Source organism: Cavia porcellus, unplaced genomic scaffold (genome assembly GCF_034190915.1).
Source record: "Cavia porcellus strain 051 isolate PalLab524CR breed Dunkin Hartley unplaced genomic scaffold, mCavPor4.1 scaffold_133, whole genome shotgun sequence".
Taxonomy (NCBI): Eukaryota; Metazoa; Chordata; class Mammalia; order Rodentia; family Caviidae; genus Cavia; species Cavia porcellus.
Window position 1 is genome coordinate 650,056 of NW_026947616.1, and position 18,629 is coordinate 668,684.

At 36.1% G+C, this 18,629-nt stretch overlaps 1 protein-coding gene across 1 annotated transcript in view; it reads right to left on the bottom strand.

Moving 5' to 3' along the window:
- Positions 1-11,290: 11,290 nt before the first annotated feature.
- Positions 11,291-18,629, bottom strand: part of LOC134475137 (vomeronasal type-2 receptor 116-like) — a 51,006-nt gene continuing 43,667 nt past the window's right edge. Inside the window, exon 7 of the mRNA XM_063244523.1 lies at positions 11,291-12,219. Coding sequence (XP_063100593.1) covers positions 11,291-12,219 — 929 coding nt within the window. The remainder of the gene's footprint in view (positions 12,220-18,629) is intronic.

The following is an 18,629-nucleotide window of genomic DNA, read 5'->3' on the forward strand; positions in this document are numbered from 1 at the left end:
TTAAGGCATATAGAACTCCAAACAGTCATGAACTGCACTCAGACATATGATAATCAAGATCCCAAAAAGTCAGCACTAAACAATATTAAAAGCTGTTAGAGAAAAGAAACAGATCACCTATAATTGAAGGTCCAATAAAATCACAGCTTATTTCCCAACACAAATCCTCAAGTTAATTAGAACTTCATTTGAAGTATTGCAAATCATGAAAGAAAACAACTTCCAACCAGACTGGTGTACCTGCAAAGCTATATTTTGAAATTAATAGAGAAATAAGATGGTTTTATTGTTGAGGAGGTAAAAATGCAGTTGGGAAATAATGGCACTTTAAATAAAGAAAAATATCACAAGAAGGGAATAATGTATGAATGGAGATGAGTGATTTTGTGTTTCACATGATGTAAATCTCTGCCTGCCTGTCTGACCTTTTCTAGTGGAGCTCTAAAAGGAAAATATAAAAAGCTGTAAATCCTTTGAACATCTCAAAGGTGCTAAACGGGAAAATATATATGTTATATAAATTGCTCATTTAATTCCACAAGGGTTGTTGTACTAAAAGCTTTATTATACTGAGCTGTATTCCCATGTCACTGAGGTCCTTGGGAAACACTGCTGAACCTGTCATTTTAGGGGGACTCTTAGTATTTGTGGCCATTGCTCCAGTAGTTTGTTCTCTGGCTCTGGTGACTGGAGTGGTATATATCAGATAAGGTTGGGGAAGCAGCAGGATCCATCACTGTTCTCAATATGACCTCTCCTTCTCCCCAGGTCACTGGGTTCATCTGTTTCAGTAACAGGTCACATCTATTTAAGCTGTCCCTTGGTCTAGAGCACTTTCCCCATATACAGCCTCACAGTTGGTTCCTGCTCAAAAGTCACCATCTAAGAGGACCTTGATCCAATTTCTGTCCTGTGCTATTTATTTCATAGTCCTAATCTGTTACTAAGTGAGTTGTTCTTCTTGTCTTTCCCCTTCCCTAAGCAGCACATGTCTGAATCCCTCAGTCAGCCTGGTTTCCCAGTCCCCCAATATATGCCTGAAATGTATAAGGTGTTTCAGAAGTAACTGTTTTGGGAAGAGACAGGGGACATGATAATCAGTCCAGAAGGTGTGGGGAGGGCAGGCTTTCATGTATGGTCTTCTTCTGTTGAGGAGGATAGAGGAAGATGTTGGTCCAGGCAGACTCCAATCCCAGGGTAGGTCACCTATTCCTGAGGACCCAGGCAGTGGCAGCAGAGCCCAGTGTCTCCTTCTCTTTACAGGGCCAAACATCTGAGAGAGAGTATGGGGAGGATGTCATCAGGACTGGAGTGCACTCTATGACCTTGAGGCAGGGAGTTGTTCAATCTGGGATCATATTTTCTATGTTTGAAGATTTAAAGGCCACATTATATCCCTGAATTCCATTGTACACACCTGGATAATGATAGTGCTTTTGCTTTGCAGAAGTAGACTAATCCCTAGAGTGCCTAGAGCAGATCTGGGCAGTAGACAGCATTTTGGAAGACTTGGCCATGCCTTTTATGAAATGAGGTTTTAGGTTACATCCCACCATTTTTGCTGCAATAACACAGATGTCTTAATAATATCCTTGTATATATCATAAAAGACATTTCTGCGATGTTTAGGCCAAATCTTATTTTAGAGGCTGCTCCAGGAGGCTGAGAGTCTCTTTTTTAGAGTAGTGATTAGATCAGGATGTGACGAAGGCAGCTTAAGGGAATGGGACACCTTGTGACCTCTGAATTGTTATGCTGGCTTTTCCTGTAAAGTCATCTCATTTCTTTGATTCTCATTTTCCCATTCTAATATGGTGTAGCATGGATGGGTAGAGTGTAATACGTCTTATCACACTGCATATCATGTGAAGGCTTCAGGATTCTTTTCTACTTTGTATCTACTGTCACACTCAGTTTGCAGCCCCATGAAGCCATCCTATACAAGAGGATTACAATTAAATCATTTGATGAGTTGAAACTAGTAACAGTTTAATGCCACCTCTGGACAGAAACAGTTTTGACAAGAACCTGGACCATAAGTCAAAGTTATACCTTGCTAGTCATGGGGCATGAGATGCAATCACAGACCAGGAAGAGAGTATAGGTGGGCCTTGGGAGGGAGCTTCCCAGCCTGGATCTTGAGTCCCTGTTGTGGCTGGTTTCTAGGAGGGTGAGCTCAGTGAATAACTTCTTTCTTCAAATATTCAATATATAACCTACAAAGCTGTGGATTATAATGTCTATGTTTGAGGCTGCTATGAACCACAACACAGAAAGCCTACTATGATTCTGGCAACAAGTAAGTGCTCAACAAATTCTCCTGTCTTTCCACTATTTTTTCTGCAACATCTGACAGGTATCACCAAAAATTTTCTGTTTGAAAGGTGATTACATCTTAGGGTCCTGTATTCATCAATAGATTCAACTTTGTATGAGTGTAGTGCAGTTAATTGGAAGTGGGTTATTGGGGACTTAACCCAAAAAACTGTGTCCTTGTCTCCAAGTCTTCCTTTGTCACTTTGCTTCCTGACTGCCATTTCTGAACAGTTTTCTTCCATCAGATCCTTCCATGCTGTCTTTTTGCCTCAGAGCCAGCTGACCTGTAAATGAATCCATCATACAGAATAAACCTGTCTTCCTTTAACTTGCAGGTCATCAGTGCTTTTCCTTACCAATGAAGGAGTGACTTACAGAGGTTTGGGAACCAGAGAACTGGAATCACTGCTGTCTCTGTACCTGAGCATATAGTGTAAATGCATTTGGAGCTATTTTGTGGGCAGAATTTGGAAAGGATTGAAATTTCAAAAAAGAAGCCACAGATGGTGGGAATACAGAAAATGGAGACATAGTAAGACAAAAGACCAGATGAATACAAATTTACGTAACTGTGTGAATCAGTCGTGCTGAAATTTGAGGCTGTGCATAGTTGAGAGAAACACATGAAACAGTTGAATATTTGCAAATTTGTTTCACATGGAGCAATGAAAAATAACTGTATTTTGTATTTTAGTTGTACTCAAGTTTTGATGGACTATATTGGAAACATCTAAAAAGAACAATAAAAGAATAAAACTATTCAACTCAACATTTTGTTTTTATTTATAATTTGCTCCCTTATCCATCTCTCCATTTCATTTACTCCCTAATTTTCCTTCATTCTTTAGTTCCATTGATGCATCCTTGAACTCTGCTCATCTGTGGGTCTTTTTGCCTCTGATATTCTTTTCTTCTCACTCATCCTTGTTTCTGTCCACCCATCCACATGATCACTCTTTCAGTCTATTCACTTATGGAACAATTTTTACTGCATGTGCATTACTGCAGTCCAATAAAGGAGAAGTACTATCTCATTATTTTAAAATGGATGGCAAATATTGATTCCAAGTAAGCTCTCAATATTGTCAAATATCTGCACATGGTGACCAGTTAAGATTTTAATCAGAAATAGATTTTTAATATTTTTTATTTAAAGAGAAAAAAGAAAGGAAATGAAAAAACAAAGCGGTAAAAGGATACAAATATTACAGAATTTCAAGAAAAAAATACAGTAAGAAATCACTAGTTAATAGGTTATATATTTTCATCTTAGAAACAATTGTCCAAATTATAAAATTAAAGAAAGTGGACATTCATACAGTGAGATTGCAGACAGTTCCATCAAAAGACCCAACAAAAGCTCAGTAATCCTACACACTCAAACATACATGCAGTTATATCCCTTAGAACACCTTCCTTTCCTCTCTTTTTTACAATAACAATTACACTTTTTGGGTTTTTTAACTCCCACAGTTCTTATTACTTTTTTTGAAGGGAATAAAACTTAACATGACTAAACAAAACAGAGTCAGTTAGAACAGAAGGATGGGCATAGTACGAGATGCAAAAATAGAATATCAGATGATCAAAAATGGTTACCATTGTGCCTCTTGCTATTTTAAAAAAAGATTTGTCTATATCACCAGCTATAATAGAATTGATTAGTACAGTACAGAACAAAACCAATAAAACCTACACTGGAGACCTTACAGGATTTCAAAAGAAGATAATAGTCAAACCATAATGGGCATAATAATAAATCTTACTGCCTTCAAAGTGGTTACCTACACCCTCAAACTTGATACTATCAAACAAAATAGAATATAATAAAATCAGACAGAACAAGATGGGGAGAGCAATACTGGGGTTCAAATCAGGTTAATAGGAAAACAAAAAAAGTTAATATAATATATTCCACTACTTTTTAATTTAGTTTTCCCTTAATTGAAAAAAGTAAGAAAAATAGATTAATTAAAAAAGGGTGACGATTGAGATAAAAGAGGACATTGTAATAGACAAACACAGGTCAGAACCAAACAATTTAAGCATCATTGTGTTTCAATCCCAGATAATCTAACATGATAGTAGTCACCATAGTGCCTCTTTCCTTGAATTATTTGAGTATAACTTCGTATACTATCACATCAAGCATATCAAGACACTGTGAAGCCATTCAAGAGAATGAAAGTGTTACAGGATATTTAGAACCAGTTAACAGAAAATGAACAACGGTTTCTATATTATCTCTTTGCCTATAAAAAATTTTGTTTATACTATTGCATATAGTAAACTATAGTATGATGCAGCATATTAAAACCAGTGGAAATAGATGTACAACAGCTTGACGAGACTTCAAAACAAGATGATATTAAATCAACACTTGCTTTTATGATGTGTTGTTTTCTTCAGAATAGCTATTCGTACTATTTCCGATACTAAAATCAAACAACCCAGGTTAAAACCATTGCATTTAATGAGTGATAACATTATATGGATTCAAGTCAATATGATTGAGAATAATGAATACAACATATTTTGTGTATTCTTATCATTTCTTACACTAGGGAAACTATTCGGTATTTATGCATGTGAGTTTGATTTATTTCACTTATGAGTATGGTCTCAAGCTGCGTCTATTTATTTATAAATATCTCAATGTGAACATTGTTTATAGCTGAGTAGTACTCCATTGTATAAAAATATCACAACTTCTTTATTCATTCCACAGTTGATGAACACTTAGGTTGTTTCCAAGATCTGCCATTACAAATTGTGCTGATACAGACATGGGTGTACATATATCACTGTGGTATGATGCTTTCAGTACTTCTGGAAATATGGCTAGAAGTGGAATACCTGGGTCAAATGGTACTTCCAGTCCCAGCTTTCTGAGAAAGCTCCAGACTGATCTCCACAATGATTGCACTAGTCTACACTCCCACCAACAGTGCAGGAGAGTTCCTTTTTCCCCACAGCCTCTCCAACATTTGTTGTTGGTGGTTTTCTTGATCTTGGACATTCTTTCAGGAGTGAGATGAAATCTCAGTGTGGTTTTAATTTGCATTTCTCTAATGACCAGTGATGGCAAACATTTTTTAATGTATTTATTTGCCATTTGTCTTTCTTCAACTGAAAATTGTTTATTCATCTCAGATGCCCATTTTTTGGACTGAGTCTTTGAATTTTGGGGGTCTGATTTTTTTTTTAATTCTTTATATGTTTTAGACAGAAGTCCTTTGTCTGAAGGGCAGTTCACTAAGATTTTTTCCCAGTTTGTGGATTTTCTTTTGACTCTGCTGGAGATTTCTTTTTATGTACAGAAACATTTTACGAAGAGGCGATCCCAATTATTGACTCTAGGAAGTATTTCCCGTGTGGTTTGAGTCTGGTTCATGAATTCTTTTCCTACTCCTAGGTCTTCAAGGTTTTTTATCCAATTTGTCTTCCAATAGATTTAGTGTTTCTGTTTTAATATTCAGATCTTTGATCCGTTTAGATTTTACTTTAGTATATGGTGATAGGTATGGTTCTAGTTTTAGTTTTCGGCATATGGAGAGCCAGTTTTTCCAACACCATTTATTAAAGAAACTGTCGTTCTTCCAGTGAACATGTTTGGCCCCTTTATCGAAGATAAGGTGGTTGAGTGTGTTTGTAGTTGTGGTAGTATCTTCTAATCTATTCCACTGATCTTCGGCTCCGTTTTGGTTCCAGTACCATGTTGATTTTACTACAGTTGCTTGTAGTATAACTTCAAGTCAGGGATTATGGTACCTCCTGCCTTGCCTTTACTGCTTAGAACTGTCCTAGCTATTCTAGGTCTCTTATCGCTTCAGATGAACTTTAGGAGTGATTTCTTGAGTTTAATGAGGTAGGCTGATGGTATTTTTATCGAGATTGCAATGAATCTGTATAAAAGTTTTGGGAGAATGGCCCTTTTCACAATGAGTATTCTTCCTATCCATGAGCAAGGGATGTCTTTCCATTTTCTGAGATCTTCAATTTCATTTTTCAGTGTGTTATAATTTTCCTTGTATAGGTCTTTCACTTCTTTTGTGAGAGTAATTCCTAAATGTTTCATTTTTTTGGTTGCTATTGGGAAGGATGTGGCCTCTCTTAGTTCCCTCTCTGTGATTTTGTTGTTAGTGTATAGGAATGCTATTGATTTTTTGAGTATTGATTCTGTATGCAGCTACATTACTGAATTTATTTATTATATCTAGGAGTCTTTCAATGGAGTTTTGGGGATCTTCTATATAGAGTATCATGTCATCTGCAAATCATGATAGCTTAACTTCTTCTTTTTCTATCTCTATGCCTTTTATTTCTCTCTTGTCTAATTGCTCTGGCTAGTATTTCCAGTACTATATTAAACAGAGTGGTGATAAGGGACATCCTTGTCTTGTGCCTGATTATAAAGTAAGGGCCTTCAATTTTTGGCCATTTAGTATGATATTGGCTGTTGGTTTGTCATAGACAGCCTTAATTATAATAAGGTAAAGACCATCAATTCCAATTTTCTGTAGGGTTCTTATCATAAATGAATGTTGGACCTTATCAAAGGCTTTCTCTTCATCTATAGAAATGATCATGTGATTCTTACTTTTGGCTTTATTGATATGGTGTATTACATTTATTGATTTACATATACTAAACCATCACTGCATGCCTGGGATGAATTCCACTTGGTCATGGTGTATGATCTTCTTGATCATTTGCTGCATCCTATTTGACAATATTTTATTGAGGATGTTTGCATCTGTGTTCATTAGGGATATTGGTCTGTAGTTCCCTTTTTCAGTTGGGTCCTTCTCAGGTTTTGGTACTAGAGTAATATTTGCTTCTAGGATATAGGAAGAATTGCTTCCCTTTCCATTTTACTGAAGAGTTTGAAGAGTGTTGGCTTTAGGTCTTGTTTTATTTCTTGTAGAATGCTGCAGTGAATCTGTCTGAGCCTGGGCTCTTCTTTGTAGGTAAAAATATAAATATGTTTTTGATTTCACTAATAGATATTGGGTTGTTCAGCAGTGTTACATCTTCATGACCTAGCTTTGGTACTTCTTATGCTTCTAGGAATCCGTCTATTTCCTCTGTGTTATCAAACCTTTGAGAGTAGAGGTTTTCAAAATGGGTGTTGATGATTTTCTGTATTTTGATAGGGTCTGTAGTGATTTCTCCTTTTTCATTCCTTATTTCATCAACTTGAGCTTTTTCCCCCATTTTTTTAATAAGGTAGACTAGGGGCTTGTCAATTTTATTTATTCTTTCAAAGAACCAACTCTTTGATTCATTGATTTTTTGACTGCTTTTTTAGTCTCTATTGCATTGATTTCTGTTCTGATTTTTATAATTTCTTCTCTTCTTTGGCTTTGGGTTTGACTTGCGCTTCTTTTTCTAGCTGTTTGAGGTGTAACATCAGGTTATTTATTTGTATTCATTCTGTTTCCTTGATGTGTGAACTCAGTGAAATAAATTTTCCTCTGAGGACAGCTTTCAATGCATCCCACAGATTCTGGTAAGTTGCATTTGTGTTTTCATTTGTTTGTAGATATTGTTTAATTTCTTCTTTAATTTTATCTATGACCCACTGATTACTCAAGGGTGTGTTATTCAGTTTCCATGTGTTTGTGGGAGTTTTGCTGTATCCTTTATCATTAATTTCTAATTTCATAGCATTATGGTCCGATAGTATACAAGTGGTAATTTCAACAATTTTGCATTTATTTAAATATGTTTTGTGAATTAATATATGGTCTATTTTAGAGAATGACCCATGCACTGCTGAGAAGAATGTATATTTTGTTGTTGTTGGGTGGAATACTCTGTATATATCTATTAATTCCATTTGTTCACAGGTGCGATTCAGTTCTTTTATTTCTTTGCTGATTTTCTGTCTGGTTGATCTGTCCATTGGTGTCAATGGTGTGTTAAGATCTCCTGTTAGAATTGTGTTACTGTTAATTTGGTTTTTAATTTCTGTTAGTACTTGTTTTATATAACTGGGTACTCTGGTATTTGGTGCATATTTATTTAAGATAATTATCCCTTCCTCTTGGAGTTTTCCCCTAACTAGTATGTAGTGACCTTCGTTATCCCTTTTGATCATTATTGGCTTTTGTTAACATTGTCTGCAAACAGAAGAGCCACCCCCGCTTTTTGGGGTGTTCCCGTTGCATGAAGTATTGTTTTTCATCCTTTGACTTTCAGTCTGTGGGTTTCCTTTTGGGTTAGATGGGTTTCTTGTAGATAAAATATGGTTGGATTTTGTTTCTTAATCCATTCTGGCAGTCTGTTTCTTTTAATTGGTGCTTTGAGACTATTTACATTAATGGTTATAACTGTTGTATATTGGTTAATTGTTAACATGTTATCTTTCTGCTGCTGCATCTTTATCTTTCTGTTCTCTTTAATTGTCTGCTTTGTTTAGCGGTTTTTTCCTAAATGTATCTAGGCTGTCTTTCAGTATTCTTTGCAGGGTTGGCTTGGTGATCATGTAGTTTTTCAGCTGTTCTTCGTCATGGAAGTATCTTATTTTTCCATCAATTTTGAAGGACAGTTTTTCAGGGTACATCAGTCTAGGTTGGAAATCATTTTCCTTTAGGATCTGAAATACTTCACTCTATACTCTTCTTGACTTTATTGTTTGTGCTGAGAAGTGTGCTGTGATTCTGATAGGTTTTCCTTTGTAGGTGATCTGTCTTTTCTCTCTGACAGCTTTTGATATTCTATTCTTTTGTTCCATTTCTGGGATGGCCATTATTATGTGTCTGGGTATAGTTTTATTTTGGTTGTGGCTATTTGGAATTCTATATGCTTCACTGATTTGATATTGGTTTCCAAACTCATGTTTGGGAAATTTTCAGCTATTACTTCTCTAAATATCCTCTTGACATCCTTCGTTTTGTCCCCTTCTTTTTCATTTATTCCTATCAACCTTATGTTGTTCCTCTTTGTGTCATCTTGCAGGTGTTGAATTGTTATTTCCTGATTTCTTGTTATTTTTAAAAGATCTTTCGTTTCCTGTTCACTGGCTGCAATCTTGTCTTTGAAGTCTGAAATTCTATCTTCACGTTCATTGAGGTGGTTTTTACAACTTTTGATGGAGTTTTTGATTTCCTGTATATTTCTTTGCATCTGCTTTATGTATCCTGTTTGTTTCTTACATTGTTCATCCAGGTATTCTATCTTTTTGTTTAGTTCCTCCAATTTTTTTAACTGTGTCTTCTTTAGATATGTTCAGCATCTCCTTCATTTCTTTTATCATTTCTTCTTTTACCTGAGAGATTATTTCTAGTTTGAATTCCTTTAAGGTTTCCCAGAGTTGTTTCTTTACTTCAGTTACTATTATTTCAGGTATTTCAGGTATGTGGCATGTGTTTTCTTCTATGCACAGGGCCCCTAGGCTTTCTTGGGATGGGCTGGATATTTGATGTTGCATTTTGGCCTTACATTTTCTCATTTTCCTAAATTTTTGAGCTTCAAGTGTTGTTCCAAGTGAGGGAGAGAGTTCCCCTAGACTGGGACTGGGTTCTGCTCTGTGGCCCCACTTACTGATCCAGGCAGGGAACTGTGGCCTGGCCCCCAGGTGACAAAGTAAGCTCCCCCAGATTGAGATGTCATTTTGTGCATAGGCCCAACTTGCTGGTCCTGGCAGGAAACCGTGGGCTGGTCCCCAAGCGAAGAAGAGAGTTCCCCAGACTGGGATGAAATTCCGTGTCATGGCCCCACTCACTGATCCTGGCAGGAAACTGTGGGCTGGTCCCCAGGCAATAAAGAGAGTTTCCCATACTGAGATGGAATTCCATGTTGCAGCCCCACTCATCGGTCCTGGCAGGATACAGCGGGCTGGTCCCCAGGTGATGAAGAGAGTTCCCCAAGACTGGTATGGGATTCCATGCCTAGGCCTGACTCCAATTTTTAATATTGTTAATGAAATTCCTCAATTTAAACACTTAAAAAAATGGTGACTCAAAAGCCAAAAACTGGATGTGGGCACACAGTGAGCTACACCTCCTGACTTACTTAATGTTGATTTTCGGACAGATGCTTGTTAAGTCTTGAGGAACTCTGTGTTGAACACAACTTACACTCTTCAGCCTCACTATCCCATAGTGCTGAGATCACATTTGTGTACCATCATGAACAGAAATAAAATTTCATATGTATGGATTAACATGAATATATATCAGAATATATGGCAGACCATATATTCCATTTCCTATCACATTATCTAAGAATTACTTAAAATACTTGCATATAAAAATGAAAAGAAAACTTATTTTAAATTATATATAATATAATGCAAAATGTACATTATACACATATATACCTCTCAGTTGAGAATAATTAATTAGGATAAAAGGAAATATAAGTGTGAAATGGAAAAAATTGCTGCATGTTTAGAAGATTCTTCTCAAAGTAGTTTACAAATTCAATACATCATAAAATCAATAAAGTTTACACTTGAATTAACCAGGCAGTTGTTGGATCTTAAATCCATGGGAGACAGGACATTTAAATGTAATGCAACTAAGTGCAAAAGAGAAATGAAAGAAAACAAGTATGCATACAACTACTAAAATATATTATAATCAGCACAGAGAAGACAGGATATACCTTCAAAAGGAAGTGCAATAAAATATGTTTAAAAATTCAGAAACACAGTAATAAACAGGAAGAGATTTTATGCCACTTTAAAATGAGAAAAATATTGAGAAACTAAAAAAAGGACCGAATAAAAGTGAATATTGTAACCATAGAATCAACGGGTAAATTTTAACTGAATTAAACAAAATATCTGGAATAAAATTTAATTTAAAAAGGAGGGTTGCAGTTTCTAGTGACCATGACGATAATAGAGAAAGAAGGTGCATTACTTACTAAGGATCTAAATCCCACATAAAAATATAGTGTCTGATTTCACACATGGTTCAGCTTTGACTTTGAGATCACAGGTTATATTAGAAAGCAAATATATTTAATGATAGGAAGGCACCTTTCTCATAGAATGTGTTTTATCCCTGATTCCAATAAGAGAATTTCTCTCTGGTCTTAACAAAATAATGTAGCACTTAGGCACAAAGATGCATGCCAGCAGTCCTGCACCAGAGGCCAAGATGGAGAAGACCTCCATGGCCACCATCACCTTCCCCCTGCTGCTGTGGTACACAGGGAGGAAGGCGACCCATACACTGCAGAACATCAGCATGCTGAACGTCAGGAACTTTGCTTCATTGAATGTATCAGGCAGGTTTCTAGCCAGAAAAGCTACCATGAAGCTGACCAGGGACAGGGAGACCAGATATCCGAAGACACAATAGAAGGCAGTGAGGGAGCCCTTGTTGCACATGATAATGATGTGGCCATGTTCAGAGTGTGTGTCTGTGTCAATGTAGGGTGGATTTGTCCCCATCCAGATGCCACAAAGAGTGAGTTGGATCAGGGAGCAGATGGGGATGATGGAATTTGGTGCCCCTGATACCAGCAACTGCCTCATCCTTTTACCTGGAACAGTGATTTTAAATGCCAGCACCACAGTAATGGTTTTGGCCAAGACAGTGGAAACAGCCACCATGAATGTAACTGCAAATGTGGTCTGTTGGAGAATGCAGGTGGCTGTGTTGGGACGGCCAATAAAGAGTAAGGAGCAGAGGAAACAAGCAAGGAGGGAGATGAGTAGGGTGTAGCTAAGAGCCTGGTTGTTGGCCTTAACAATGGGAGTGTTTTGGTGCTTCACAAAGAGCCCAAGGACAGCAGCTGTAAGGACAGTGAGAGTCAGGGCAGCACCAGCCAGAGCTTTTCCCACAGGATCTTCATAAGTCAGAAAGGTCACATTTTTATGCAAGCAGTGGTTTCTCTGAGTGTTGGCATATTGGTGATGTAGACACTTCACACACTGCTCCATATCTAAAAAAAAAAAAAAGAAAGAAAGAAAAAAAAAGAAAAATCATCACTTGCCTCAGTTTATTTCTTTTACACAGTCCCATCCACAGAAACACAGTGAGCTTGAAGTAAATGGTGTCTTGTTGATATTTTTCATGTCTTGCCTTTTCTTCCCTTTCTTTTTCAGAATGTGAGATGGAACTCAGAAACTTTTCCCAGAAATATATTTGCAACTCTTTTAAATTTTATTATTTTGAGAAAGAAATCTCCAGGGCTGGGCATTTAGCTCAGTGGTATAAGCACCTGCCTTGCAAGCAGGTGGTCATGGTTCGATCCCCGGTATCAATTTTTTTTTTTATTTAAGAGGAAAAAGAGAAAAACACAAAACAAACCAAAGTGGCATAAGGGTACACGCAATACAGAACTACAAAACAAAACAAAACAAAACAAAACAAAAAACCATAACAGTAAGAAATTACCTGCTAGTAGATTACACACTATTTTCTTGAAAATAGTTCCTCAAATCACAGTATCAAAGAACACAAGGTGGACATTCAAACAGGGAGACTGCAAACAGCTGTGTTCAATGTTCCAAAAACATTGATAAAGTCAGCTATTTAACACCCCCAAACACACTTGCTGTTATATCCATTAGAGCTCCTTTTCTTTTTTTTTTTCCCTCTCTTTTTTACAACAAAATTTACACATCTTGGATTTTATTACTCCTTAGTGCTTATTACTTTCTTTGGGGGAGGGAAGAATACAGTCAAATATGGCAAAACAAAGCTGTCAGTCAATACCAAGGATAGACGTAGCACATGGTGTAGAACAGAGTACAAGTTTATCAACAATGGTTATCAACGTTGTCCCTTGTTTCCTTAAAAAGAATTGTCTATCTTATTAGATATTATAAAGTTGGACAAAACAGTAGAGAACAAGACCAATAAAACTTAGGCATTGTAAACATTACAGGACTTCCAAAGAAGACAATAGTCAAACCAGAATGGGTATCTTAGTGAATCTTATTGTCTTCAAAGTAGTTGCCTATGTCTTCAAACTTGATACTATCATATAGAATGGAACAGAGTCTAATCAGTCAAAACAAGATCGTGGGAGTACTACAGGACTTCAAAACAAGTTAATAGGAAATCAAAAAGAGTTACTATTTATATATCCTAATTTTTTTGAATTTTTTCTTTAATTAAGACAAACATAAGAAATGACTAAATAATTTTTTTTGAAACAATAAGGGGGAGATTGAGATAAAACAGGACATAACAATATAACAATAGAGGTCACAGCATGACTGTTTCAATAACCTAGTACTTCACCACCTTATAACCTGACTTAATAGTAGTTACCATAGTGTCTTTTTCCTTGAAATATTTGGGTAAAACTTCATATACTCTAGCTTCAAATATTTTCATATCAAGAAGCCCAGAATAAAGCCTTTCTAATTAATGAGTGAAAACTTTATAAGGCTTCAAGGCCACCTAATGGGGAATCATGATTACCACATATTTTTATATATTTGAATCATTACTTACATTAGGGAAACTATTCGGTATTCACACATGCGAGATTGATTTATTTCACTTATGAGTATGGTCTCAAGCTGTGCCCATTTATTGATAAATATCTCAATGTGATCCTTCTTTATAGCTGAATAATACTCCATTGTATAGAAATACCACAACTTTTTTATCCATTCCTCAGTTGATGGGCACTTGGGTTGTTTCCAAGATCTGGCGATTACAAATTGTGCTGCTATAAACATAGGTGCACATATATCACTGTGGTATGATGCTTTCAGTTCTTCTGGGAATATGCCTAGAAGTGGAATAGCTGGAATAAATGGGATTTCCAGTCCCAACTTTTTGAGAAATCTCCAGACAGATCTCCACAAAGGCTGTACCAGTCTACACTCCCACCAGCAGTGCAGGAGAGTTCCTTTTTCCCCACAGCCTCTCCAGCATTTGTTGTCGGTTTTCTTGATCCTGGCCATTCTTTCAGGAGTGAGATGGTATCTCAGTGTGGTTTTAATTTGCATTTCTCTAATGACCAATGATGATGAGCATTTTTTCATGTATTTATTTGCCATTTGCATTTCTTCATCTGAGAATTGCATATTCATCTCAGATGCCCATTTTTGGATTGGATCTTTGAATTTCGGAGGTCTGAGTTTCTTTAATTCTTTGTATGTTTTAGACAAGAGGCCCTTGTCTGAGAGAGAGTTCACTAAAATCTTTTCCCAGTTTGTGGGTTTTCTTTTCACTATGCTGGAGATTTCTTTTGACATGCAGAAACTTTTTAATAAGAAGTGGTCCCAGTTATTGATTCTGGGAAGTATTTCCCGTGCGGTTTGAGTCCTGTTCATGAATTCTTTATCTACTCCTATGTCTCCAAGGTTTCTACCTATTTTGTCTTCCAATAGATTTAGTGTTTCTGTTTTAATATTCAGATCTTTGACCCATTTACATTTTAATTTAGTACATGGTGATAGACATGGGTCTAGCTTTAGTTTTCGGCAAATGGAGAGCCAGTTTTTCCAGCACCATTTATTAAAGAGACTGTCGTTCTTCCAGTGAACCTGCTTTGCTCCTTTATCAAAAATAAGGTGGTTGAGTGTGTTCGTAGTTGTGGTTGTATCTTCTAATCTATTCCATTCATTTGCGGCTTTATTTTGATTCCAATACCATGTTGATTTTACTACTGTTGCTTTGTAGTATAACTTCAAGTCAGGGATTGTGATGCCTCCTGCTTTGTCTTTGCTGCTTAGAATTGCCTTTGCGATTCTAGGTCTCTTCTGGTTCCAGATGAAATTTAGGAGTGATTTCTCTAGATCTATAAGGTATGTTGATGGTATTTCTATTGGGATTGCATTGAATCTGTATAACAGTTTTGGGAGAATGGCCATTTTCACAATGTTTGTTCTTCCTATCCATGAGCAAGGGATGTCTTTCCATTTTCTGAGATCATCTTCAATTTCCTTTTTCAGTGTATTATAATTTTCACTGTATAAGTCTTTCACTTCTTTCGTAAGAGTAATTCTTAAATATTTCATTTTTTTGCTTGCTAACGTGAATAGTCCAGTTTCTCTTATTTCCCTCTCTGTAATTTTGTTGTTCGTGTATAGGAATGCTATTGATTTCTGAGTATTGATTTTGTATCCAGCCACATTACTGAATTTATTTATTGTATCTAAGAGTATTTCAATGGAGTTTAGGGGGTCTTCTATGTAGAGTATCATGTCATCTGCAAACAATGATAATTTAACTTCTTCTTTTCCTATCTTTACCCCTGTTATTTCTCTTTCTTGCCTAATTGCTCTGGCTAGTACTTCCAGTACTATATTAAATAGGAGTGGTGATAAAGGACATCCTTGTCTTGTACCCGATTTTAAAGTAAAGGCTTTCAATTTTTGGCCATTTAGTATGATGCTGGCTGTTGGTTTGTCATAAATGGCCTTTATTATATTGAGGTAAAGACCATCTATTCCAATTTTCTGTAAAGTTCTTATCATGAATAAGTGTTGGACCTTATCGAAGGCTTTTTCTGCATCTATAGAGATGATCATGTGATTCTTATTTTTGGCTTTATTGATATGGTGGATTACATTTATTGATTTGCGTATGTTGAACCATCCTTGCATTCCTGGGATGAATCCCACCTGGTCATGGTGTATAATCTTCTTGATGATTTGCTGGATCCTATTTGCCAATATTTTATTGAGGATTTTTGCATCTGTGTTCATTAGGGAGATCGGTCTATAGTTCTCTTTTATAGTTGGGTCTTTCTCAGGTTTTGGTACTAGAGTAATATTTGCTTCCAGGAATGACTTAGGAAGGATTGCTTCCCTTTCAATTTCATTGAATAGTTTGAGGAGTGTCGGCATTAGGTCTTCTTTATATTTCTTGTAGAATTCTGCAGTGAATCCATCTGGGCCTGGGCTCTTCTTGGTGGGCAAGGACCCAATTACATTCTCAATTTCATTAGCAGAGATTGGGTTATTCAACAGTTTTATATCCTCTTGATCTAGCTTTGGTACTTCATATGCTTCTAAGAATCTGTCTATTTCTTCTGTGTTATCAAACTTTTGAGAGTAGAGGTTTTCGAAATAGGTGTTGATGATCCTCTGTATTTCTATTGGGTCTGTAGTGATTTCTCCTTTTTCATTTCTTATTGCATGAATTTGAGCTTTTTCTTTCCTTTTTTTAATAAGGTTGGCTAGGGGCTTATCGATTTTATTTATTCTTTCAAAGAACCAACTCTTTGATTCGTTGATTCTTTGGATTGTTTTCTTAGTCTCTATTGCATTGATTTCTGCTCTGATTCTTATAATTTCCTCTCTTCTTTTGGCTTTGGGCTTGACTTGCTCTTCTTTTTCTAGCTGTTTGAGGTGTAGCATCAAGTTATTTACTTGTATTCGTTCTGTTTTCCTGATGTGGGAACTCAGTGCAATAAATTTTCCTCTCAGAACGGCTTTCATTGCATCCCACAGATTCCGGTAAGTTGTATCTGCATTTTCATTTTCTTTTAGGTATTGTTTAATTTCTTCTTTAATTTCTTCTGTGACCCACTGATTACTCAAGAGTGTGTTATTTAGTTTCCATGTGTTTGCGGAATTTTTGCAGTATCCTTTGTCATTAATTTCTAATTTCAGAGCGCTATGATCCGATAATATGCAAGGGATGATTTCAACTCTTTTGCATTTGCTTAAATATGTTCTGTGAGCTAATATATGGTCTATTTTAGAAAATGATCCATGTACTGCTGAGAAGAATGTGTATTCTGATGTTGTTGGGTGGAACATTCTGTATATGTCTATCAAACCCATTTGTTCACAGGTGTGATTCAGTTCTGTTATTTCTTTGCTCATTTTCTGTCTGGTTGATCTGTCCCTTGGTGTCAATGGTGTATTAAGGTCTCCTGTTACAATTGTGTTACTGATAATTTGAGTTTTCATTTCTGTTAATAATTGTTTTATATAACTGGGTGCTCTGGAGTTTGGTGCGTATATATTTAAGATAGTTATCTCTTCCTCTTGGAGTTTTCCCCTTACGAGTATGTAGTGACCTTCTTTGTCCTTTATGGTCATTGTTGGTTTAAAGTTCACGTTGTCTGCAAACAGAATGGCTACTCCTGCCTTTTTTTGGATTCCTGCTGCATGAAGAATTGTTTTCCATCCTTTGACTTTCAGTCTGTGAGTATCTTTCTGGGTTAGATGGGTTTCCTGTAAACAGCATATGGTTGGATTTTGTTTCTTGATCCATTCTGCTAGTCTGTTTCTTTTGATTGGTGCATTGAGACCATTTACATTAATGGTTATTACTGTTAAATGCTGGTTAATTGTAGGAATGTTATCTCTCTGCTGTTGCATCTTTATCTTTCGGTTCTGTTTAATTATTTGCTTTGCTTAGTGGTTTTTTCCTTTGTGTATCTAAACTGTCTTTCAATATTTTTTGCAGGGTTGGTTTGGTGTTCATGAAGTTCTTCAGCTGTTCTTTGTCATGGAAGTATCGTATTGCACCATCTATTTTGAATGATAGTTTTGCAGGATATATCAGTCTTGGTTGGAAATCATTTTGCTTTAGGATCTGGAATACTTCACTCCATGCTCTTCTTGACTTTATCGTTTGTGCTGAGAAGTCTGCTGTGATTCTGATAGGTTTTCCCTTATAAGTGATTTGTCTTTTCTCTCTGACAGCTTCCAATAATCTATTCTTGTGTTGGATTTCTGGATCCCCGGTATCAATTAAAAAAAAAAGAAAGAAAGAAAAAGAAATCTCCGTAAGTCATTATGTTGCCAATGATATATTCTGACTGAAAATCCTCTAGCTTCAGCCTCCCAGAAACCTGAATACCAAGCATGCATCATGACATCTTATTCTTCCATTGTATTCTAGGCACAAACTAAAGAATGGTATATAAACAATAATTCCTAAGTAATGCTACTTGCTGTTTATCATCCTTTTAAATGTGGGAATATCTGTAAAAACGCTCCTATTTTTACAAGCAATAAGGGATCTACCTTTATTACTTACTTCATTTACTTGATCTAAATCAAATCTTTAAAATGATTCCCAGATATTCTATGAACAATCTCATATTAGCAAGCCAACATAAATTTCTCTGTCCCAGGGAAATACATATGAGGAAGTATACTGAATGAGATTAATTCCATTATTGAGCCTTTCCATCTACACATGTTTTCTAAAACCACTTCTTCAATTTTTATTTTCAAAGGGATGTTTCAATCATTTGATTCAGGCATCTTGCAAAACAATTTCAACTTATATTGCTACATATTTAGTGATTTTGAAGTGCTGCAACATTATTTTTCAAATTTTACATATGAATGCCGTATGATCAAGGTGGAGAAACAGGTTTCTTTTTTGTAATAGTCTTGTACTGAATAACTAGGAAATTCAGAA